The sequence below is a fragment of the Pseudopodoces humilis genome, chromosome 14 (assembly GCF_049639895.1).
Source record: "Pseudopodoces humilis isolate 2021_Gansu_Grassland_sample_001 chromosome 14, ASM4963989v1, whole genome shotgun sequence".
Lineage (NCBI taxonomy): Eukaryota > Metazoa > Chordata > Aves > Passeriformes > Paridae > Pseudopodoces > Pseudopodoces humilis.
Window position 1 is genome coordinate 8777139 of NC_142213.1, and position 24823 is coordinate 8801961.

The 24823-nt window shown below is 38.1% G+C and overlaps 1 protein-coding gene across 7 annotated transcripts in view; it reads left to right on the forward strand.

The window, feature by feature from the left end:
• The first annotated feature begins 5771 nt into the window (after positions 1–5771).
• The window catches only part of SLC7A6 (solute carrier family 7 member 6), a 29682-nt gene continuing 10630 nt past the window's right edge, over positions 5772–24823 (forward strand). For 2 of the 7 annotated variants that reach the window (XM_005526335.3, XM_014255459.2), the window contains exons 1-7: positions 6130–6220; positions 8601–8632; positions 9746–9850; positions 11653–12216; positions 16060–16185; positions 17977–18121; positions 20625–20748. In XM_005526335.3, the coding sequence (XP_005526392.1) occupies positions 11694–12216; positions 16060–16185; positions 17977–18121; positions 20625–20748 (918 nt within the window). In that variant the 5' untranslated portion in view covers positions 6130–6220; positions 8601–8632; positions 9746–9850; positions 11653–11693. Of the gene's footprint in view, positions 5867–5907; positions 6006–6129; positions 6221–8600; positions 8633–9745; positions 9851–11652; positions 12217–16059; positions 16186–17976; positions 18122–20624; positions 20749–24823 lie in introns of those variants that run through there. The other 5 variants (XM_088062169.1, XM_088062170.1, XM_088062168.1 and 2 more) reach the window with 4 other exon arrangements.

The following is a 24823-nucleotide window of genomic DNA, read 5'->3' on the forward strand; positions in this document are numbered from 1 at the left end:
AGTTAGCAAAGTCAACCATCATTTTAATTTTAGGGCTGGATGCTTTCTAATAATAGCAAAGAATGGATTTGAAATTGGAACAACTATACTGGCAGACAAAAGACTAAACCCATTAACAAGGCTATCCTATTTACTGCAAAGGCAAATGGACTGGCAATAAATCCCAACTCTTAAAGACTCTTTTAGCATTAAGATGTTTTACATCTCAATTGTTAAGGTGTACTTTTAAATAGTAAGACATTCTGAAAATCTTCCTCATGGAAAATGTAGCAGGAACTTGAGTGACAACTTCAGAGGTGCTCTGATCTTTGTGAAACAACATGGTTTTGTTTCTTGTACAAAGCTTACTAATTAGAACTTATTTGTCACTCTTACCACACGTACATGAGTGTGTTCCCCTTAGAGGCAAAATGTATGAGATCAACATGCATTGGCATATTTGATCAACACACAAGGTGTAGAATCTATACAGAAAGGTCTTTGAGATTATGTTTCAGAAAACTTGACTTTTAAAGGCAACCTAAATTTGGATCAAATAAAAGTACAGAATCCCCCAGAAGTCTGAAAGTTTAGGGAATAAACGCTGTCCTTACTTCAGTTCATCCAACTGTTCCTACATTGTAAAGTATTGTGTTATTATAAGTTCTCTAAATAAAATAGCAGAGAACTTTTATTAAAGGTCCAACTTTATTTGTATTGTACAAACATTTCAGGGTAATTCTGTAATTAAGAGAAAAGTAACAGGAATGCACTAAAAGCAAAGATGGAAGAGTGGGATCAGCACTGATGGGGTTGTAGTCTAACATGCTGCATTCAAAGTGGCTCTGGTAAGGAACATCTGGTTGTATTTAAATGGCAAAGTTTGGACTCAGCATGATAACACAAACAAAATGATGACATTGGCTTCAGCCTCTGGTAACCAGCTGCTTGCGAAAAGAGTGTGAATATAACTACTGCTGAGTATGATCAGAAGCTTCTAAGCTTCCATACTTTTTTTCTGCTTTTAATCAAGAGAGAGAGAGAGACAGGTAACACAAGCATATCAACAAAGGACTGACAATAATACAGGGGAATCTGTAACAGAAAGCAACTTAACTGTTTTGAAGAAAGTCTGAGCAGTTGTATTAGAAGGCCAGAGTTACTCAAGATAAAAGAACAACCCAACCCAACAGATGTCTTTAAACTGTCTCATCCAGAAGAAATTTATTTAAATGCTGTTGAACTGGGTTACAAACATTAAAACTAAGGACTTCATATTCTTCAATCATTGTTCCCACATACTAATTTGGGACCTGAAACAAGAAAAAATACTTATTCTTAAGATGCTATTTTTTACAGCTACAAATCCTCCTTAGTTTGTTTTTATACATAATCACTTTTAATAGCCTTCAAAATAGACATGGACAAAGAGTATTATCTTTAAAAATCCCTGCAGTGTTATAAGACTTGTGAAACAATTGTTCTAAATCCCATGTTGTTTTCCAGCAAAATGAAGACTGTGATTCATTCACTCTCATTAATAAATAGCCAGATGCTCATGAAGTTAATTCAACATAGATAAGACAAGTTGTATAATCAAAGGGTAGGGTCTCAAAGCTGAATGATTTAGTTGTCTAGAACACTAAGCCAAACCATGTTTTAAAACAAATATATGTACAAGGGATGTTTTTTTCCAAATAAACCCCCAAAACTGACCAGGAAAAATTTGATGTATTGTACATTCCCCCTGTAATAAAGAAGATTACATGAGCAAGACAAATGGAAAATGAAAATATAAGGTTTGTGACATTAATCAAAATAGTGATAAAAAAGTCCTAGAGACCATTGAAGTTTACCTAGAGACGACTGAAGATGCAAATAATTTTGCTGGTGTTTCTTTGCCCTCCTAGCAAAGTTAACATTTGAAAACTTGGCCATGTTTTAGAAAATATCTATTCCCACTTCTGCTTTGCAGCATGGACAGCACTGAACAAAACCAGCTTGCAATAATGTGCAACAAAGATACGTATAAGCAAATGATAAATTTTGGTGAGAGTAGATGAGGCAGTGAAAAAAAAAGGTACCTGAAAGGCAACAGAACCAGACAAGACAAATAAAATTAAAAGATGGGATGTCAAAGCTTATTTTACAGTGTGTTTAAAAAAAAACTTTAGTATAGAGAAGCTAAGTTTTCCATAAAAGAAAGACTAATGTTAATCTTCAGAGTATTTAAATAACTGCAGTTGGACAAAACAGAGACATCCCACAGTTTCTGTTCCTTAAAGGGATATTTTCTACTACCTCCTGCTCCTCTCCTAGCTTATTCCACATTTGCACTTTTGTGATTATGATAATAAAAAACCTACCTTCATAGAAGTATTGTTTTCTGTCAGCTTAAGTGAGCAGAATCGCCTTACAGAGGGAGCTGGGCTAGTGCCAGCACCAGTCAAATGCTGAAGGCCAGTGGAGTAGGAGGAGACATGCAGCTAGGAGCAGGGGAAGGTATATATAGAAGCCTAAATTTTCTAATTGCATGGCACTTTGGTGCTTGTAGTCACTCTCATATGTAAATCACACTTACTTAAACCACCTAGCACAGAAATTTCTACAATGGAATGATGACGGTAAAAAGCAAGGGCAAAGTATAAGTGAATTTGTTTTTGTAAATGAAGTCACTCAGCTTTAACCAAAGAAAAGAAACAGGTGCACTTACACTTATTTTTGAACTGACTCTGTTTCCTGAAATACATAGTTGATACTGTGTTTGTTGTTTGAATTGATTAAGGTTGAAAAATTACCAAAAAATAATCTCTGCTTTTAAGTACTTATAAAAATTGTCATTTGCTGTGATCTGGCTAAACTCCAGATTTACTGTCCTGGACAATTTCACGACCCCTGTGAATAACTCCTGCATCCACAGAATGTACATTTCAAAACAAACATCAAAGTGGTTCCAGAGTCATTCTGTATGGTAGAATTTTAAAAAGAGCCAGCATAAACCATCAAACACATGGCTGGAAGCAATATTTCCATCCTAAGTTCCAACTGTACGATGAGTACTATTTACATTTACACAGCACCCCTTCAGTGCTGACCCTTAAGGAGCTCAGTGCACGCTCATTCTTCCATGAATTAAGTGCATGAGCAACACATTCTTGGGGGACTTATGCTGTAAGGATATGCTTAAACTCACCAGAATGAACTTGTGAACAAGTACAAAGCTGATGTATAAGGTTCCAAATTCACTTAGATTTAATAGCAATTTTTACCCTGGTTTTGTCATGTTCTAAAACCATTTAATGAATATCATACAGATTTGGTTTCCTGTAATCTGATGTTATTTCAATTTGGTTTGTTTGCAGGTATTTAATCAGTTTATTCTTCAAGCTTTTTGAGTTGAATTACATTTTCTAAGATATATCTAAGTGGAAATATTAGTCAGACACAAAAAAGCAGATAGGGAAAAACTCACAGACTAAACCAAACTCAGTCTGACTTTGTTCTCATTAGCTAATTAGATAAGATCTTAACTTGATTAAATTAGCATCAGATAAAACCCTAGGGGAAACTAAATCTTTTTTAGCTGTTTTTTTGTCTGCTAGCACTTAGAGAATACACAGTCCTGTATAAATGTAACTTACCAGTGGCCATTTATGGAGCATCAGGGAAGAGCCATATAATTTATGAAATCTGTAACAAGAGAAGAAATAAAGGAGTCCAGACTTACATTTTGCTTCCACAGTAAAATGGAAAAAGTTATTTATGAAATATGAACCTTACCAAAATGGACAAAAATATCTATCTGGATGATTTTGCTGAGGTTTGCTTCTGCTCACTTGCAAACATTTCAGAAGCATTGTCTAACCTTGTGATGGTGTCCTAACTTGGATCTCTCATGCCAAACTCTACAGTGTTCTAAGTTTTCATAATTCAGAGGTGAACTTCTATTTTGAAACCCTCAAATGGGCACTTTCTCTAATAAATACTTTTCAGAGTTCTACTAAAGTAAAATGTCATTCTCTATACTTCCAGTACATGCCTAATAATTTGTTTCCTGTGTCTTGTCAGTTCTCATCTATTTCTTGGTCCTAAAGGCAATTCTACAACTAGCTCGCATTTTATGGTCCATTTTTTTGAGGAGTGAATTCTTTCTTCAGTAGATTCAATCATGAAAGAGTTCAAAAGGCAGTCTAGCAACAACTGAAATCAGCTGCATCTTTCACATTCACACTCAATCCACTTTTTGATTAATGTGCAAGACAACTGTTGCAAACACCCATCTACCTGCAAATCCTGTACTACAGAACACAGGGCACTAGCACATTTGTAGAATGGCTAAATACTATTACCACCTAATGACTGCTTTCTGGTTCATATTATCTTTGTAACAACAATCGGTTTCATACCATAAGAATTTAATTATATTCTGGGGATGTCATCTACATTTTTATCTTCTGTCAGTGCTGTATAAGTGGCTTAAAAACAAAGAAATCGCCTATCAGGGCTGTTAAGCTCCCAGAAGGCAGCAGACTGGTTTTGTTTGGTGCTTTGCAACACTGTCAGTAGCTTTAGCAGGTAACAGATTTAGCATAGCTTGAGTCTGACAAAATCCAAACAAAGAGTTGAGACAAATATAATTAAAGAGCTGAGATGATCCCGCTCCTGTAAAAGAGTCTGTTTTGCTATGGTGCTTTATAGTTTAGAAATAAAGTCCAATGTAATTATCTTCTTTATGTGCACTTAAAAAGCCAACTTTTAACAATAACAAAAAAAGTTTCTTAATTAATTTTTATCCAAACACAATGTAATGAATATCTGGAGATATAGATGAGTGCAGCAGTTGCTTGGTAGCCTGATTGTCTCTGTGACAACAAAGGAAAACAATTCCTTGATAAAACACACAACCTTTGAGAGAGGAAGCAGAATGGAAATCAGAAATGCAAGCCTTGTGGCGATAGAATTGGACTCCACTATTGCATTTACTAGCACATTTATGGGTATTACAGTGCACAGTTTGCCTTTCCCTCTTATTTTACAGCTTTATAATTTTTATTTGCCCCTAAGATTTTTACCCTTTTGATAAACTTCACCTCTGTCTTATCTATGTTAGATGGTAGATAATAACCGTGGAGCAGGGAAGGGAGGAGTAATTAAATAGTTTAGACTGTCCTGTCTCCTGAGCCCTGTTGTCTTTCCAGGCACTGACCATCCCTTTGCCTCGTGGGGAGCAGCAAAAAGGTAATAAAAGAACATTTAGAGGGGGCTGTGGCCTGGGTGTCACTGGCTTAGATGGAGTAAAACTATTAATCTGCTGGAGCAAGACAAGAATGCTTCCATTACACCCTAGATATATCTGCTGGATGGCAAATTCCTTACTATTATACTCAGACACCATAGGGCACTTTTAAATCACGATTCTGGGAAGTCCATTGCATGTATTTTAACGGAGCCAGATTTGGGGTGTAGGTATGCACCTCTTGGAAGCTGGAACACACCAATGGTAGTTCTACTTTTATTTCCATATCCACTATGACTGGCGCATAGGACCTATGCCAAAAATATCACCAGATTTTAAGGGTTTCCACCCTCTCAGGCCCCTCATTCTCGAGCTTGAGGGTCTTTCAGGTGTAACTCATGCGGGTGTAACTCATGTGGATGTAACTTCGTGCAGCGCCCGCCGGGGCTTCAAGGGAGCTCAGTGCCCCGAGGCCCTGAGGGACGGCGGGGTGAGGGCAGGGCCCCAGCCCGGGCAGGGAAAGGCGCCGTTCCCGTACCGTCAGCGCTAAGGATCTTCTTCATGCTGCCCCCGCGGCAAAGGGGGAGGCTGGTCCCCCGCTCCGGCTGCGGCGGGGGAGGCGATCGCGGCTCCGGTAGCGGAGGGGAGGCCGTAAGTTTCGTGGGACAGGGGGGAGCCTCGGCCCTACAAACACCTCCCTGCGCACCAGCGGGTGCCGGAAGGTCCCGCGCAACCCCTGCGGAGCTGGTGGGCTCCCTGCCGCTTCTCCCTCGGAGCGACCACGCGAGAGGTAGCGGATTTCTGCTAGCAAGGGGCGAGGAGGCGGTGAGGGAGGCGATTGAGGCGCGGCGCGGCGGAGAGGCGGTGACGGCGACGGCGACGGCGATGCCGGCGTGGGGGGGGGGGGGGCGGGGCGGACGTGCCGCCATCGCCTGTGGTGTGCCAACGGCCGGGGAGCATCCCGAGACAGCTCGAGGTAACGCGGTTCCGGCCAGCGCAGCCCCGGTGAGGTTTTGGCTTCCTTCCCAGCTTTCCTTCAGCTCCCTTCACCTTGAGGGAAGGCGGGGAGTGAGCGGCCTCAGTGCGGGGGGCTGCCGGCGGCAGTGCCTGCCCTGCAGAGCATCTGGGGCGGCGGCTTTGGCCACCCGGGCTGCTGCAGATGTGCGGCGGTAGCCACATAAATGCCGTGTGTGTTTCCATATTGTCTTTAAACGGCTCCTCGACTCTGACAGCCCCCGTTTGAGGCGGGTGCCTGCAGCTGCTTCCTTTCCGGGGCTGTCCAGAAAGCTTGAAATCTGTGTGAACCTCGCTTATTTTATAAGGAGAAAGAGGGTCCCCACGGCTCGTGCGGAGCGGAGCGGCCTCCGAGAGTAGCAATGATACCTCTGCAAATGCCGCCTCCCTCCTGCGGCGGGACCCCCTCCGGGGCTCAGGCCGACGGAACAGCCCTTGAGGTCACGCTTATGGCGACTCGAGGGTGGTTTTGTGAAGCCTTCAGTGCTTTTTGGTAGTGGGTACCGGTAATTATAACCGCTGTTAGCCCACTTCAGTGTCAGGCTCGCTTAGCGTGACCCTCAGGCCAGCACGCCTTTGCTTGCTGGCGTTTAGTAGTAATTTTTATTGTTTTATGTGTTTTTAAATGAAGCATATTAACTACAATCTGATCAGGCGCGGCAGCAAGTGCAAGTGTACTCTAAAGAGTACAAATGGGTGTAGCATGTGCCTTTTGGCATTATTTCCCTCCCTTTTAAGAGCTTTCTGCTTTTCTGCCCCAACTTTAAAAATAAGGTGAATTACTTTAACAAACTCTATCGTTCCTTCTATCTTTACCTGTGGCTTATTGTATAAATTTCACCAGATGTTCCTCTCACTGCAGTAGCTTTGTGCACTCCCAGCCTAAATCAAGACTGATTAAAGTGCCTGTTGTGACCTTACTTCTTCTTTTTCCTTGGAAATATAATAATGAAAAATACAAAAATATATGAAAATATTACTTACTACCATACTGATAAACTATCAAGTGAAAAAATTGCCATAGTAACTTCTCTTTCATACCTTTTTACATGATAAACATACCTTGTAGTTTTGTTTTAAAAACGGATATTACAGCCAATTCTATTTGATCAAAAGTTTGTTAGTAGGATTTTTTTAAAAATTGTGCTAAAGATGGTATGTTGGTATATGCAAGCACAAAAGACTTGGTTGAACATACTAGATCTTTACACTGGGATTTTTTTTGTCACACAGGTCTCCTATTTGTTAAGCTTATGTATGGTAGGGCAGTGATTCTTCTCTCAGCAGAAAAAGAAAAATTTGACAAACTCTAAGCCTTTCCCATGTAAATGTTCCCATGTAAACATATAAATATATACATTGCCTAAATATATACACTGCCTTGAGTAAGCATTTCTGGGACTTACAGCCTTTGCTCTGTTGGTGCTTAAGTCACTGAAGACTTTGATGCTGTTTGCCTGTATAGAGCAATCTTGACTCTTGCTATAGAGCCAGTCATTCATTGTATTCAGAAATAGGAGTCTTACATCTGGTATATGTGAATAGCCAAAGTGTGTACGTAAAGCTGTGTTACAATGAGAGTTGTTTTATGCAATCAAGAACACCAGAAATTTTCGCTAATGAGTGGGTATCATATAAAAGCACAGCAAACACAGTAAGCTTTTAGCAGTTTGGTACTTCACCTTGGTCATTAAATCGCTTGCAGGTTCATCCCAGGTCGAATAACTGACAACTGTTCTGTTCAGTGGGGGAAAGGGAATCTTGGCAGATGGTTCCTCTTTCCCTCCCTTTCAAGGAGGGAAACCCTGTAACACAGTGTTAGTACATTGATAATTGCATGTCAGCCTTCGTCAGATCTTCTCATACCTGGCCACGGTGTTATAGGCCTTACCAGAAGATAAATTTTTGGTGAAACATTGAAGTGATCCTAGTTTCAGGTCACTCTGTCCTGGTTTCATATCATAGCTTTCTATACCTACAGCAAATCCACATCAGTTAAAAAAAAAAGAAAAGAAATCTACATATATCAGCAAAAAGATTCCTCAGAGCTGCAGTGATCAGCAAAAAAGAGTTGAAGACACTGTGTTGCACAAGGGTGAGGGATGAGGAAATCCACGTGTCAGTTTGCTTGTGTGAAGGCAGAGCCAGAGCCTTGCATTACCTGTAGCACTCCTGTGGCTGGGTTTTGGCAGCCTTAGAGATTATTCTGATAGTATTTTTAGCTGCAGTATATTAGGATTATTGTATGTTGGAAAACGTATACTATTTGTCTCTGATTCTCCTCCTCCAAGCCTCTCTTCTGCTTCCACTGAAATAATGATCTTGTGACAGAATCATGGATTTTAATATATGTGTTTTTTCTTTGATATAGGTTCGGTTAGTCTCTGCTTTCCTTCTTCCTTGGTAAGTTTTTTTCCAATTGGTCAAAGCTGCAGATTCTGATTCGATTTAAGATTAAGTGAAGTACTTGAAAGAAAAAACCTGCCAACACTTGATTTTGTCAAAGGCAGTATAACATATCACGTGATTCAGGCAAATAAGCCATTCCTGCCCTGAAGGCTTTAAAGGGCCTGAAAAAAACAATCAAAACTAGAGAAGAGAGCTGTTGTACACACCTTCAAGCAAATCCTGGTTGTTGGCAGAATTTTGGAATAACTATAGTAGGCTCAGCTCAGAGGGGAAGAAGGAGAGTTGCAGCACAAGACAGTCTAGGTTGTAAGATACTGTGATTGTTCTTTCCTGGGTGTAGATAGTAGGGTAAGAAACAGTCAAGGTCATCAGTAACAAAATTGTGTGGAACTGCAGTCACGTGCTGCTAATTGAGGTGGAGGCATTTGGGCAGGGACCGAGTCTGTAGTTGCAGGTAATTAGATGCACCTCTGAACTCCAGACCATGAGGTAAATCATGGTTACTCTGTGCAAAACTGGCTCCGCATTAACACACCAGGTTTGATGCGATTTGAATTATTCAATTGACCTAAATCATCAAAATGCCTGAGTATGCCAAGTAATATATATGCTTCTGATTAATTTGTACTTTGGGAGGTGTTCAGGAGGACATGGAAATGATGATTAGGATATGTGAGTAACAAATCATAAAGCTGTGTAGTTACCACCAAAACAGTGTTTTACATTTGTGATCAGTTCTTAACATATTTACACAGTTTTGTCCTGTTGCTGTAAGGGCTGAAAATGAATATGACATGTTTTCAAATGGCAGTTGGATGCCATAATAATAGCTGTAGTATTGTTGTTTCTTCTGCTGACTTTTGTTCAGGGTGAATTGCCTTCTGAAAAACATTTGTGTCCTGTCCTGAGTTCTTTTCATTGAAATGAAAAGACTCAGTTTGGAGTTGAATTATATTTTTATGTGTCACAAGTGTTCTTTTAAATCCACTTCTCACAGCCAAATTAGTAATGAAAATATCCATTTTGTTAATTTGTCCTGCTGTTTTGCAGAGCTTGCTGATGACTGCATCATATTTATAATTGATTAATGATTATATGCATTTACAGATAATAACTTCCACTTGTAAAGCGAACAAATAATCTTGTGAATTTATGGAGCACGTGTATTATTGAAGACTTAGCTCTACTACACCAGTAACGGAAAGTCAGACGGTAAGTGCAAACAACAGTTGCGATAAATTTACTTTGCTTTTCCTTTGCAGTTTTGCTGACACTTGTCTGTAGTAACTTGTGTGTAGAAACTCTCTTCTAGTTAATTTAATTTTGTTGGAGGTGCCTCATTATAGTATGCAAGCTTTTAAGTTCTGAAATGGCAGTGATTAAGTTCTGGAAGTTTGAAAATTTTGGTCTAATTATAAGTGTGAAATTTGATGTCTTCTGATATATCTGTGATACTAGATGGTGACTCGTATAAACAATAAAATGTGTATTTAGTAATTAAGCATCTTTAAAGTGTTTATTTGGAGTATTGAGGGGAAAATAGACCAAAAGGCATCCAACTAAACAGATGGATGATCTTACATTATTTAAAAGAACAGTCTCTAAAGATTCGTGAGTTGGACATGAATGATGTAATATTTTTCAATAAAAAATTGTACTCCATTTCAGTTGAAGTTACTTTTTTAAGTAATTAAAATAATCTTTTTAATTTTCACATCTTCATTCTAGTTCAGGGATGTCAGGTCAGATATTCTGTGCTTTAGTATACCAGTGTTGGCTTTACGATAAAGGAGGGGTGTTCTCTCCAGAAAGGTGTGCCTGCAAGAGCTTGTATGTTCATATGTTACTAGATGCGCATGGAGTTTGTAGTTTGACTGCATGTTAACCTTTCAAAATTCCCATATTCAGGTTTTTTGTTTTCTCAGTTGACAAGTTTATTGTTGTAGTTAGAAAACCTCTTGTAAAATTAGTGTTACCCCAAAAAAACCACAAAATACACCCCACACTAGATTAGCTGGTTTATTTTAATTGACCCAGATTTTCTTTTTCTTTCCTATTGTATTGTAAAAGGCTGAAGTATACACTAAAGGTTTAATCAGGGGCAGGGCAAAGGAAAACTTGTGTAAAATGGGTTTAATGGGTCTTATTCAGAATTATCAATGTCTTCCTGATCTAAGAGATTTTATTAGCAGTAACTTTCTTTTGGAAGGCATGGGAGCATTTTCTGGAGACTTCAAAAGGTGGTTCTTTTCCAGTCAGTCAGTTCTGATGCAGAGAAAAAAGGGTAATTTCTGTGTCCTTAGATACTGTTAAATACAATTGCTAGTGGAGGAATTTGGATTGAAACTACTGTGGGCCTTTATGTACAGTCTGTACTTTCAGATAACGGAGTAATGAGGCAGTGAGATCTGGAGAGAGTTCTGGGGAGGGAGCGAACTGTGGTGTCAGTCAGAAGTCAAGGGTTGGATCAAGGGCATTGTGGAGTGAGTAGCTCTGCCTATGGCCCTTAGCAAGAGCCCTCAATGCATTGGTAGCATGTTACTAGATCACTCATATATTATCTTTGTAAGCACAGTAATTGGATTGGTATTTTTAGTATTGCAAGACATCTATGTTCATGCTTAGAACTTCCATCTTGGTCTTGTGGTGCTTCCTTATCTATAACATCTCACTGTCCTTCTTTCTGTTCTTTCTTCTGGTCTTCTCAAGATGGGAGTCTTTTAATTCTGTCCTTCCTACAGTTTTGTTTGTTTTCCTAATGGTAGAAGTTCCTCTCTCATCCTCAGTTATATAGGAATTTGTCTTTTGGTTTGTTTGTGTTGGTTCTGCTGTTTAACTGTGCATGAATTTGACTTTGTGTAAAAAAAACAAATATGAAGCAACAAGAGGTAATAATTTATATTTACAACTCATAGGGTAAAAAGGTGAAAAAAAGATTTTGCAAGAAAGTCATGGGATAAAAAAAAAAAAAATTATAATGATTTCAGCTGTCTACTGTCTATATTTTGTTTTAGATTGTGATTTGGAGTCGTGGAGAATTCACAGTCTTTCCACAATGGCAGAAAGGACAGATGACACAAAATCACAAATTTCACTGGCTGCATACAGCCCCGTCAATAAATCAGAAAGGACAGATCCAAGTAGAACACAGGATGGAGATGAAAATACATTACAACTGAAGAAAGAAATATCTTTACTAAATGGGATAAGCCTTATAGTAGGCAACATGATTGGTTCAGGTATCTTTGTCTCTCCCAAAGGAGTTCTCATCTACAGCAAATCTTATGGATTGTCTTTAGTAATTTGGGCAGTTGGAGGGATATTTTCAGTCTTTGGAGCTCTCTGCTATGCTGAACTTGGAACCACTATTACAAAGTCAGGAGCCAGCTATGCATATATCTTGGAATCTTTTGGGAGCTTCATTGCATTTATTCGTTTATGGACTTCACTCCTCATTGTTGAACCAACTAGTCAGGCAGTCATTGCCATCACCTTTGCTAACTACATAGTTCAGCCTTTCTTCCCTTCTTGTGACCCTCCGTATGTCGCTTGTCGTCTCATAGCAGCTGCTTGTGAATGTAAGTAGTTCTTGACATTTACTGCGGTAAGTTTTTCTCCAGGGTATGCTTTATTAAAACAAATCTTAGCCACACTCAGAGTTGTTGCATACTGGATCTGCAATGGTTTGAGTTACAGTGGGGAAAAGAGCAATTCCAGCACATCAGTAACTTGCAGGTGTTCAGACAGTGAACCATTTTCTGATTTGGAAGCAGAGCAAGTTATTGAACTCTTCAAGCTTACCTGGTAAAAATGGGGGTAAAAATTGTTTTCCCTTGAGAGAGATATTTTAAATCAAACCTCAGGATACTCTTGGTGTGGTCTTAAGAGCTATTTCAGAATGGCTCTTATGCTATAAATTCTGGTGTAATTTGGTTTGCAATAATTTCTCAATGGTTACATGGTTCAGTTACTACTCTGGTTTCAAAAAGTCATTCATTCAAGATTATTCTTTATACTTGGGATTAACTGTTAATAACATCAGTACAGCAGTATGTGTGGTAAAGCTGTTTTGAAGAGTGGAAATTTTGCGTGCACAAAAAATACTGAAATATTTGTATTCATATAGCCAGGTCTGTTAGTCAATATAGAGGAACAGCTGCCCACACACTTCAAACTAGGACTGTTCTTCTGTATCAAAAGAATGAATCTATATGATTGAATTGTATGTGTCTTACTTAATTTTAGGATTTTCCTATTAAATGTGTTTTTATGCATATATCACATTTCCAGTAAACACTGAAAACTGTATTTCAGCAAGTCTGTAGGACAGTGCTTTGTGATGTACTGATAAATAGCTGTGTGCTCTGGAGCCTGTCACCTGTATTGGCATGATTTTTGTATCAAAAAGCTAACACAGAACTTGGACTTTTTACTGCCAAGAATTTGCTGCAAGGGTATGTGCTGCTTCTAGCTGATTCCTTTTTGAGGCATCTGTTGGAAGAGCTCTAATGTCCCTTATTAGAGTTGTCTATAAAGGATAAGGAAAGGGAAATAACAGCAGTAACATGTCCTTCAGATATTTGACCTCTGTAACTGGTTATGATTGCAGCTTCCCCTTTCATTTTTGGCATTTATTACTGTTGTGAAAGCATTAACATGCTGGTTGATGGGAAAAATAATGACAAACTTATTCCAAGAATCTCCATTTAATCAGTTCTGTTCCCTCCTTCCTTCCAAATGATGAAGGGCCTGTAATGTCATGTTCACGTTCCTTAAACAGGTATTGTCCCAAGGTATCTTGGTACAAATCCAAGAGTGTGGGAGAATCTGCTCTTCCATTTAAGGTATCCCCTCACTCTGAGGGCAGTTATCCCTTAAAAAAAGGAGTTTATTAAAAAGCAAGAAATTACGACAAAGTGATTCAATTAAAATTATTATATAGTAGGTAGAGAAAAACACTGTGATGTCCTCTGCATTTGCTACTAATAAAGAGGATTTAGCACCTCTTTTTTTAGTGGAGACACATGGCAGCAGTATCACTCTCAGGCAGGTGGAACAATTTACTTTAGCAGTCTGTTTTATGGTTTAAGTCTGTGTTCTGCCCTGCTCTGAGTGTCAGTGCTAAGACTCACCCCTGCTCTACAACTTTGTTTAGCTGTTAAAGCTTAGACTTCTCCCTGTCCAAGCACGGCTGATGTTGTTTGTCAGATCACTAGCTCTGGATATGATTAATCCCTTAATAATGAAGCTGTTGGGAGTGGAAGTCTGCACACTGGTTAGGTACAGATTATGTGAGACTGGGTGGGTTTGTTGTGGGGTTTGCTTCTAGTTTTGTTGGTTGTTTTTTTTTAATTCTAGTAATAGTAATACTAAAGCTGGTGTAAGAACAATCTTCGTGTTGTGCAGCATTACGTTGACAGTCATTTTGGGGTGTTGTCTGGTGCTGCAGAACTAAACTTGACAGTTCTCAGAAACTTTAAGTAGCTAAACAATAATTAAAGAAAAACAGTAATTTTTTTTTCCCTTATAAGGTACCAGAGTATCATTTCATCTGAAGCAGAGACCAAGCCCTAACTCTAATAATACTAAATCCCAATGAAAGTTGCTTTAAAAAATATGGCTGAAATAAACCCAGTGAGCAAATACTCCAGTTACTAATACAGAAGAGCAGAGACTGAGCAGAGTTGTTTTTTTTTTCTGAGGGCTCTTCAGGAGCTGCAGCACTCCTGACTTTTGAAATTTGATACAACTGGGTTTTTTCCCCCCTCATCTTGCCATGATGCCTCATCAGTTGAACCTCATTCAGCTTGTCCGGACTGTCTAACATACTAGTGACATACTTGTCCGAATATTATCTTTCTTTTGTTATCTTTCTAAAGTTATTGTTTTCAGTTTGGTAGCTGTTACAAGGTAATTTTTATCTCAGTAGTATTACAGTACTCTTGGATTATGGGAAAGGAAACAATATATCACATATTTTTATTTAATTTTTATTTACTGCTACCTTACTTCTGAAGCAATCAAGTTTAGTTTCTATTTATATGTATATTTAAAATGTGCAGTACAAGATAATTCTATGGAGATCAGTTGTATATAAACACTTTTTCACTAGCTAGAGAGAAATCTGAGAATTGGGAGAAATGCTGTTTCATATACAGAAGTTTCAATAATATAGTGATAATTAGGCTAAGAAAAATATGTACCAAATTAGGATTTTCTTAAATAAAGAATACTGAAGATACTGTATCCTATTCAGTATACAGCCCTTGAGTTCAGCCAGAGGTTGTCTGGCTCTCCGCTTCAGAGAAAGGTAATGAATACATAAGCAAAATCTTGAGAGTTGTTAGAACTGTCTTGGGGAAGTTGATCATGTGAGTAAGTTTAGTCAGCAACTACAAAATATTTGTGAGATCTGAAAGTCTCATTTCAAGTTTCATTGCAATCTTGTGAAATAGGTCTGACTAATTTATTTTGGGATAGAGGAATAAATACACTCAAAATACTCATTGCTTCCTACCAGTTTGTAAAAATCCAGACTACTGTTGTACTAGCTGTTGTATTAAGGCATATGCTCTTTAGAACCACAGAATGGTTTAGTTTGGAAGGGACTTGTGCCACCCCCCTGCCATGGGCAAGGACACTTTCCACTATCACAGGTTGCTCCAAGCCCCGGCTAACCTGGCCTTGAACGCTTCCAAGAACGGGGCACTCCCAGCTTCTCTGGGCAACCTGTGCCAGTGCTTCATGACCCTCACATGGAAGAATTTCTTCGTGACTCATAATCTAATCTAATCTACTTTCTTTCCAGTTCAAGCCGTTACCCCCTTGTCCTCTCCATACACGCCCTTGTAGAAGGGATACATTCTCTCTTCATAATACAGTTCAGTAGAACTGGAAAAGAGTATTGTATCACCTGTAACCATACTTGGCATTGCAGCTACTCCATGGATGTTGAACTCATCCTCAACCTAAGAACTAAGCATAAAAATAACGTCCCAAATGCTCTTCTAATATGTTTTCCCAAAGGAATTTCTAGATAATCTTTCATTTATTAGAACTATGTTTATACATTGAAATAAATTATTTCATGTATCAGTTTCTTTAGTTTCACGGTAGTTGCCAAATACAGCTGATGAAGAATAACATTAGGAAAATGGGCATGTAATCAGGGAACAGGAAGGTCTTTCCTTCTGTCTGTTGAAACAGTGTTTAAAACATCTGTTTCCTGCTGTTTTGTTGGAACCAGTGTTTTCAGTACCTGTGTATTTGGTTTAGTTTAACCATTAGTTTAACCATTTAGTTTAAGTATTAGTATAACAAGTAAGTGCATATTTAGATTACAGTTAAAAGCTTTGAAAAGTGAGTTAAACTGAGCATTGTTCAAATAGTCTTTTAATTTTTCTTTCTTCTTCCTTTATTAGGTCTTTTAACATTTATAAATTGTGCCTACGTTAAGTGGGGCACACGTGTGCAGGATATATTTACTTACGCTAAGGTCACTGCTCTTATTGCCATCATCATCGCCGGACTTGTTAAAATATTTCAGGGTAAGTTTGTAAAATTAAAGTAAAAGTTTGTGCTTATCAGTTAAACTGAATGACTGGTCTAAAGACTGTTAACTGCCTCTTTATGTTTTATGAAAAACCTCAGTAAAAAAAGTATAATACAGCCACTTTGAAAATACCAGTAATACCAATATTAGGCATTATCATGAAATTATGGTATCTCATGTGTCGTGAGATATCCATCCTATCTCAGTTGACTTTGAACTTGGTAAAAGAAGGTAATTTATTGCTCAGCAATTTTGTGTTATTTACAGCCTGCAGTGCAGAATTAAAAAGGAATTGAAAACAGCAGTACACAGAGACAGGAAAATATAGTGGGAGTGGTGAAAATTATAAATTTCTCTAAGGAACGTGCTACTTTACAGTGAGATCAATTGAATGTTTCTTTTACAAAATGAATCTGTGATCTGAAAGTGTCTGAACTTAAAGCACAAATGTGCTGAGAATCTGTAGGTATATTTGTGAAGCTACAGCTCTGTTTTTGCTCAAAGCCTGACCTCTATAGTTGTTGAGAATTAGAAAGTGTGTGTGTTGGGCATTGTGCCTTCAGGTTTAGAGAAATTCTGAACTTAATTTTGTTCTTAATGCTTCCTTTGAGAAGAATTTCTTGGTGTGTTAGCTCAAGAAAATGATCCTGCTTTCAAAGCTGCCATAAATGTTTGTCTTTCCTTGGCAATCTGACAATTTATGTTCTTTGCTCTAACTGGTTATTGTTGAAAGTTCATGAGCAAGTTAATTACTGTGAACCAATCAATAATATGAGCATGTGGGCACCAGCTTTAATCCTTAGCATATCTGCCCATCCCTTGTTTTGTAGATACCGAGGTTGTTCACATATAATTTCCTTGACGTTGTCTCCTTCTGTTCCTAACTCAGCAGTTACTCCATCTATGTTTGTGCCAAGGGAGTAGCAATATCTGATTGGGATAAAAAGTAGAGAAGAGAAATAAGTAAAGATATCTTAGAGGCCTCAAATATTACAGTTTTACTGGAGTTACTACAGGATGCATAGTATGGGGCACATTTTGGAGTTACAGTTACTTGCCTTTCTGTTTTTGGTGGTTTTGTGTGTGTTTGTATATATATATATATATATATATATATATATGTAGTTTGAATATCTAAACTGTGATTGATGAGCTTGTCTTGCCTTGCTGCTTAAAGTCAAAAGATGGCACAAGTTTTCACAAATACTGGTCCAAAAAACATACATACACTTTTAGCTTGGGAAAATTTTATCTTAACAGTCATACTTAATTCTCTGTTAATTTTTCTCACTTTTCTACTTTTAGTAGCAAAACCTAAAACATCCATGTAGGTGTTTGTGTGGGGTTTTCTTGACATTGTTCTCTAAAGTAATTTGTGATCTTTGTTTTTCTGCATAGACTGTTTGAAAATTTAAAAGTAGATAGAAGAGTGGGTTATTTTCTAAATATATATGTTATAAACCCTCACATTTAACCTGAGTACTATCGCTGCCAATTGTTTATAGCTTAGTCTGAACTTAATGTTCCTGAACTTTCTGCGCCACTGTGGACAAACCAGGTGTTTAGCTGAAGAATAGTACCATAGACACCCAATAATTTTTAGTAGTTTTAAATGCTGTGCTTATTCTCATGGCTAAAATGTGGAGTAGAATTTGAAAAAAGGTCTTAATAAACAGATTTGAAGGAGTTAGAGTTTCTGAGGTGTTTTTGTAATTGTGTGCCACATAGGAAAATATTGCTTACTGTGTTTTTTTATCCTGTTCTTCATTGCTTCTTTTCCACACAGGACATACATGGCATTTTAAGGACTCTTTTGAGGGATCCTCTACTGATATTGGAGAAATGTCCCTTGCATTGTATTCTGCCTTATTTTCTTACTCTGGTTGGGATACACTCAATTACGTAACAGAAGAAATCAAAAACCCGGAAAGGTAAATGATTTGAGCGTTCTAAGTGTGGATGATTCCCAAGTTTCTGGGTTTGGGGCTGTTTTTCACTGGTAAATTCTGAGCTTACACAGATATGAGTATAACTGCTCTACTGGTGAGGCTGTGGATGACCACTAGCAAAGATTTACTGAACTCCATTAAAAGTGAAAAAGAAATTAAAACGTAACAAGTAAGTGTAGATGATTGCAGAATGCTGTATTCAGTGCTAAATAAGCTTTCAAGATGTTGTTACTATATATTATAATAGGTCTCAATGTTGCAGTTGAACAGGTACCTAAGTGTTGTCTGTGTTTACTTGTGCAATCATTCTGATTTAATATTTAAGAATATTAATCTTTTCCATGAATTTATGCTCTAGAAGCGTGACTGGCTAATCCTGCCCAGTTGTCAGTCTGTAACCAGACACCTTTATGTTAGAATATCCTCTTTTATAATTTTTACATCCTATTATAAGCAACAGCTCAGGTTGCTATAGCTGAATGATAAAGAATGAATGAGATGTTTTTTAATGCTCCCAGCTGATTTTGACTTTAGCAGTTAATTCCCATCTATGTTGGATGTTGAGTTTTATGCTGAGCATTTATCTAACCGGGAAAGTTGTGGCTAAGTACTTTAACTCTAAAAAAACCCTAGCATTTTTTAGTTAGATTGAATTCCAGACTGACATCCAGATTAAATCCTCTTGCAAATATTTGGTGCACATATTCAGAAGACATACATTTTGAATTTTAATCAGTCATTTGGTCCTTCAAATCACGTGTTTTTTTCTGCCGAGGAGCTTCTTTTTTGAGTATTGTTGCAATGCCTTTTCTTCTTTTTAAAATTAATATAGTGTTCTCTGTTATCAGTTTGATAGCTCTTCTATTAGATATATTGTTTTGAAAAACAATTTTTCTCACAGCATATTTAGCTGATGAAAATTTCCTCATAATAATTTCCTCTAGATAGGCATCAGTGCCTAATACAAGCTTGATTCTTGGTAGAATGGTAGCTGGTAAAGTGAATTTCAAATTGCAGCTTTCTGCATTGACAGTTCTTGAGAATAATGAGGTATTCCAGACTTCCACAAAATTACTACTGGAATTACTGATTTTTTATGTTCACTTGATTGGTTGTGCCTTCATGCTTGTCTACCCAAAAGCTGCAATCCACAGATCACTTTTGACATCGTCCCTTGATGTTAATCTTGGATGATGCAAAGTCCTTAAAATGCTATTTCAGATTTTTGTTACATTGTGTAATATTTCTGAATTAAATTCACAGTTTTCTGCTTCCTTTTTTACTCTGTGCTGGGTGGGATTCATGGGTCTCTTACTGTGAGTGTGCAACCTGAAAGAAGAGTCAGAATTCCCAGTTACTAATTTACTGATTTATATGGAGGATTGTGAGGTATGTTTGTTTTTCTGCTTCCATGGCAGCAGACAGAAACAGCTGGACTTCTGGGCCTCAGGAATTTTATGAGGAAACTTTCAAAGTTTTAGTCAGACTGATAATTTTTATGCTTTGGGCTTTGTTTTTTTTAGGTTCTTTTTGTTGTTATTGAAAACAACGTTCATGGCAAATGCACATCAATGCCACCCTGCTGTGTTTGATTTCAAACTGAGCAAACATGAGAGTAACACTCTTGGTTCTGCTTTCCCTTTTGAAACATTTAAATATTTCTGTGAGGTTTGAGGAAAGAATAAGGCTGAGAAAAGCCAAAGACTAACATTAAAAATCTCTTTTTGCTCTGCTGTTTCTTTCTGTGGAGCTGCACACTCAGGGCTGTGAGTTTATCTCACAGTTAACTCTTATTTGCTCACATCTAAAGGTTAGCAGTGTTTTCCTGTTACTCTTGACTTTTTTTTGTATAACTTCCTAGACATGTGCTTGCTAGTAAGATACACCACATGCTAGGGCTCATAGCTGTTCAGCAATTTCAGATCTGAATCTCTGTTGTGTGGCCCAGTTAGTTTGTTCTCTGCAGTGGTGAGTGCAGATGGGAAGAACAGGGGTTCAGTTTAATAAATCTCCCTGCATCAGTTCCAGAAGTAAGTGCTGTAAGGACAGCCCCATTCCTTAGGGAGAAGGAGTGCAGTACCTCAGAGCTCTGCTTCTTTGGGTTCTAATTGTGATAATTAGCATGGACATTAGGAAATAATTTAAAGCACGTAAGTTTGAAGGCTCTTACTACAGATCTGGAAACCTTGAAGTTAAAGTATTTGAAGAGCAGTTACAGAGAATCCCTTTTTACACATAATTTAGGTTTTAAGTTACTATAAAAATCAGATTTTTTTTTTCCCAGTCTTCTATATTAGAATTTCTAGCTATAAAAGAAACCAAACTCTGGTTCCAGAGATACCTTTTTTTGAAATCTTTATGCTGGCTTCATTATTTTTCTCTCTATTGTAAATGATACAAATAAATAACTTTAATCTGTTACTAATGGAGTTTTTCTTTTTCTGCAGTTGTGGGTTTTGGAGTTTTGTTCTTATTTGTCTTACAGGAACTTGCCCCTGGCTATTGCAGTATCTATGCCAGTTGTGACTGTTATCTATATTATGACCAATATAGCTTATTATACAGTGCTGGATGCTCATGCTGTTCTCGCTAGTGATGCTGTGGCAGTGGTAAGTTGACCAAGTGTTACAAACAAGTGCTTGAAATCACTTAAAAAATCATTGGTAAGAGTATGAGCAAAACCCAGAATCAGTATTAAGCAACAGCACACTAAGTTCATTGGCAAGATTCACTCTACTACTTATAGGATAGTTAAGGCACACCAAGATAAAAACAAGGAACAGCAAAACCAAGCACAATCCAAGCAATCAAAAGAGAAATGAACCGAGAACTGTCTAAGAGTGTGTGTGTGTCTGTGAGTGTGACAAAAGGATGGTGAGAGCAAGGGCAAAAAGGAATGCAACCTTTAAGCTTAACAACACTCAGACCTAGCTTTAACTTAATTTATACCTTGAGCTTCAGTTGTAGCTTTGTGTTAACAACTTAACAACCGAATTGTACTTAGCAGTGCTTAGCCTAACTTACGACTTCTAAGTCACACTCAGCAACTTAACAAAACAACACTTAGCAGCATTAACTTAGCTCATAACTTAACTTTACTTGGGGGCCTAACTTAGATATCTAAGGTACTTGAACATCTAAGAAAGCAGTGTTTCTCCCAGATTTATTACAGTATATGTGCATGTTTATGTATCCAGACAGAATGAGTGTAAGCATGGTACCTGTGAATTCCCCTCGTAGGTCAGTGAAGTACTCACTTCAGATGCCTTTACATCTTACAGCGGGCAAAGGGTCAGTCCTTGAGGAGTTACTTAATCCAAACAAATATAAAAGCCAGTACACAGTCTACTGTCTGTCCTGATTTCTGTAAAGCAACACAGGTTTTTCCCTAACAAAATTTGGAAAATACATTCCTTTGACAGCAGTGAAATTCTGCAGTCCAGCCTATCTCTACTGCTTCTGCCCCTTGTCCTCACAAAGGTTTGGACAGCTGGATGGTGAATGGCATCAGGAAAAGTGACCCACCCTGGGAGACTGGCAGAGTGTTTCCCTGGGGGCCTGCCCAGTTGATCTTCCTGAGCACAGCAAGTGACAGCACTGCAGCAGCATCAGTGGCCAGATAAAGGAAGGGAGATGAATGCCTGAACGTTACTGGACGTGTGAAACGCAGACCTAAATTTTTGTAATTTTATATACATTTATTTAGTTGTTCTTTGAGATAGGTTTTTTACCAAGAATGAGTGTATCGTTATCTTTGAGTCCATGTATACATTTATGAATATATACATGCTGTGCAGCTTTACATGAAATTATAATACTCAGAACTGGACAGATCAGGTTTTCCTCTCTACTATGGGATGTATCTGAACATGGAGGAGAAAAAAGGAAGACATAAAAATTATGTAAACTCAGTCTAATTGCATACAGAGATAATGAGTGACCAAGAAAAGAATGAAAAAATATATTTGTGAGTTGCAAAATTATTTTAGATGTTCTAATTGTTGGGCTAGTTTTAATGGAACTTAAAGAATGTTATAGATTTCTGGAAATATGAACATTTAATTTTTCACTGTATCTCAGGTTTGTCAAATACCTGTATATAAAAGCTGAACTAATGTTCTATCTAAAGGCATTTTTGCTGAGATGTCTCATCAGCTGGCAAACAATGCTCTTCTGATTGCTGCTGCTTCCATCCCTTCTAGAATAATCAGGTGAAAGTGCAGCTGACGTTTAATGCTTAACACGTGAGCTATTGAAGATTCCTTCTCTCTGATATGAACAATTGCACAGTTTAATGAAACCGACTTTAAACTTGATCTGCTAAGACATTAACAAAGTGTGTGGGCCTCCGGAAGGATGTCTGTACAATGGAGGAGTTGACACTGAGGACGTGACACATGCATGACATGTACTTTGCATTATGTGCAAAGTGAGATTGGGTTGCAACTAGGGGAGTGCAGCACTTGTGCTCTTGTAGTTCATCTTCTAAGTTAGCCTGTTCTAAAGGGCAGCTCCTTTTAATGCTGAAGCTAAACAAAAAATGAACTGTAAGTGGTAAGTGGCAATAATTTGGAGAATTGCTTCAAAAGTGCCCTTGCAGTTCAAATTCAAATACTTCAAGGAGGTGTGGGGTGGTGGGGGGAGGGGAAGAGCTAATGGCTGTATTTGAAAACCCTCCTATAATACAAAAATGTAAAAATCTTTATTGTGAAATTTCTCTGGGTTGTGGAAGAGAGCTTTATCCTCAGTGGAATCTTTAAGAAGACTTAGGTCATTGTATTCAGTGGATGAATGAAGAAAGGAGGTGAGTATTAAGCTATTCAAAAAAATCTGATGAAACAAGCCACTTTCATCTGCTTGGATATTCTACATGTGATACAAAATACAGATTACATATTGCCCTTTATATAGCTGGTGAAAGTTGGTGTAGGGTAAAAATTACTTTAATGAATTTTTAAAGAAACATGGTAGTAATAGTGCTTCCTTTTTAGAGTCTCTGGTGTAGTCAAGCAGCAGTTATATTTCAACCTCCTTGTTGCTATTTTGGGAAGAAATGAAGTAGCTTTCTCCTTTCAAGTGAAAAGGCTTTGAGCTGTAAAGGGGTGGTGTGAAGGCATTTCCGGTTTCTGCATGGACAGAAAGTTCTGAGGAAAAGTATGCGTGTATCTTTCCACATCACCTTCTGTGCTCTTGGTGGATGTGAGGCAAAAGAAATCATAACAAGGGATTATGTGGGGGAAAAAATGATAAAATGTCCTCCTTTTACATCAGAATTGGCTTCGTGTCATATAGTTCCAGTGTTTGGTCTAAGAAACTGATTATTTAAAGCTGTTCTGTTGAAGAAATTTAAGTGATACAGCAACAGCTATCTTAAAGGTTCTGCAAATGCTCTTCAGATGGTTGCTGATCATGTCAAATCACTCACTTTTTTCAATGATTCCTGTCAGATTTTCACAGCTGATTTCTGTTTTACCTCCTTATGCAAACCATCACAACCTTTGCATATGAAAATTACTCTGTAGCACAAATACAAATAAAGAAGAGCAGACATTTTATCTCATCTTTCACTGTCACTGAACAGCTTTTTTTTTTGTTTTTTGAGACTACACATTTTTAGTTTGTGAAAGTCGCAGCTAGCTCCACAATTTTCCTGACAGGAAACATACTGGCTGCCAATGCACAGCTTGTTACCTGCTTCCTGTGTTTGGTCATGGCTGTGGGTCTTGATTGAGTTCCTACAATAGGTGGTATTTGGAAGCTTATTTCTTTTACTTGGAAGAGCTAAAACTGGTTGAAGCAAACAGTTGATTGTCCTGCATAGCCAGCTCTCTTGGAGCTCTCCAACTTTGTCAGTAAACTGGGGATAAAGAGGATGACTTCAGTTGCATCTTTGAATATCATCTCATGAATCCAGTGTAGATAATTCATCCTGGTGCTCTCATATTCTAGAGCAGCCTTGCTCTGCTTTAGCATGCTCCCTCAATGAACTGGAACATGGGAGGCTGTGTGTTTTAGGTATTTTATTCTTCTTTGGTGTACAGTATAATAAATGGTGAGTAACTGAATTCAGACAGAAATTTTTAAGTTCTTCTTAGACCTTTTGGGTATTACTTCTCTTCCTTCACTGGCTTCACTGGTTTCTTTTCTGAAGAAAATCTGCTTGTCCTTAGCCATCAGTATCATGTTCCTCTTTGCTTGCACAGGCACTTCCCAGTAAGGTTTCTGTGGATGAAAAGCACATTCCATACGTTAAAACTGAAGAACTCTTCATTAAGGGCAGGCAGCTGCTTTTAGAGGGAGAGTTGTTCTGAGTTGTATTTGCCTTCTTTGTTGGACCTAGCTGTAAGTCACTGCCAATGTAACACTCCCAGTGCCAACTACATGGAAGTTCTCTGGCTCTGGAGTCCAGCTGAAAAAGCTGAAAAGCTGAGCTGAACTTGAGAATGCTATATTACATTTTCAGTATAAGATAGACAAGAGACTTGGAAAACACTGAACTCTTGTTCGACAGCTAGCTATAAGAGATGCTAAGAAGAGGATAAACATCTGAAAAGGTTTAGATCAAGTATCTTCAGCACCTCCATGAAATGGAACTGTTTTACTATTGGAGCTGACATTGGAAATTTTAGTGTGGGCTGTACAGAAGAGAAATCTTACATGCAAGTAGGAATGCAATATATTAAT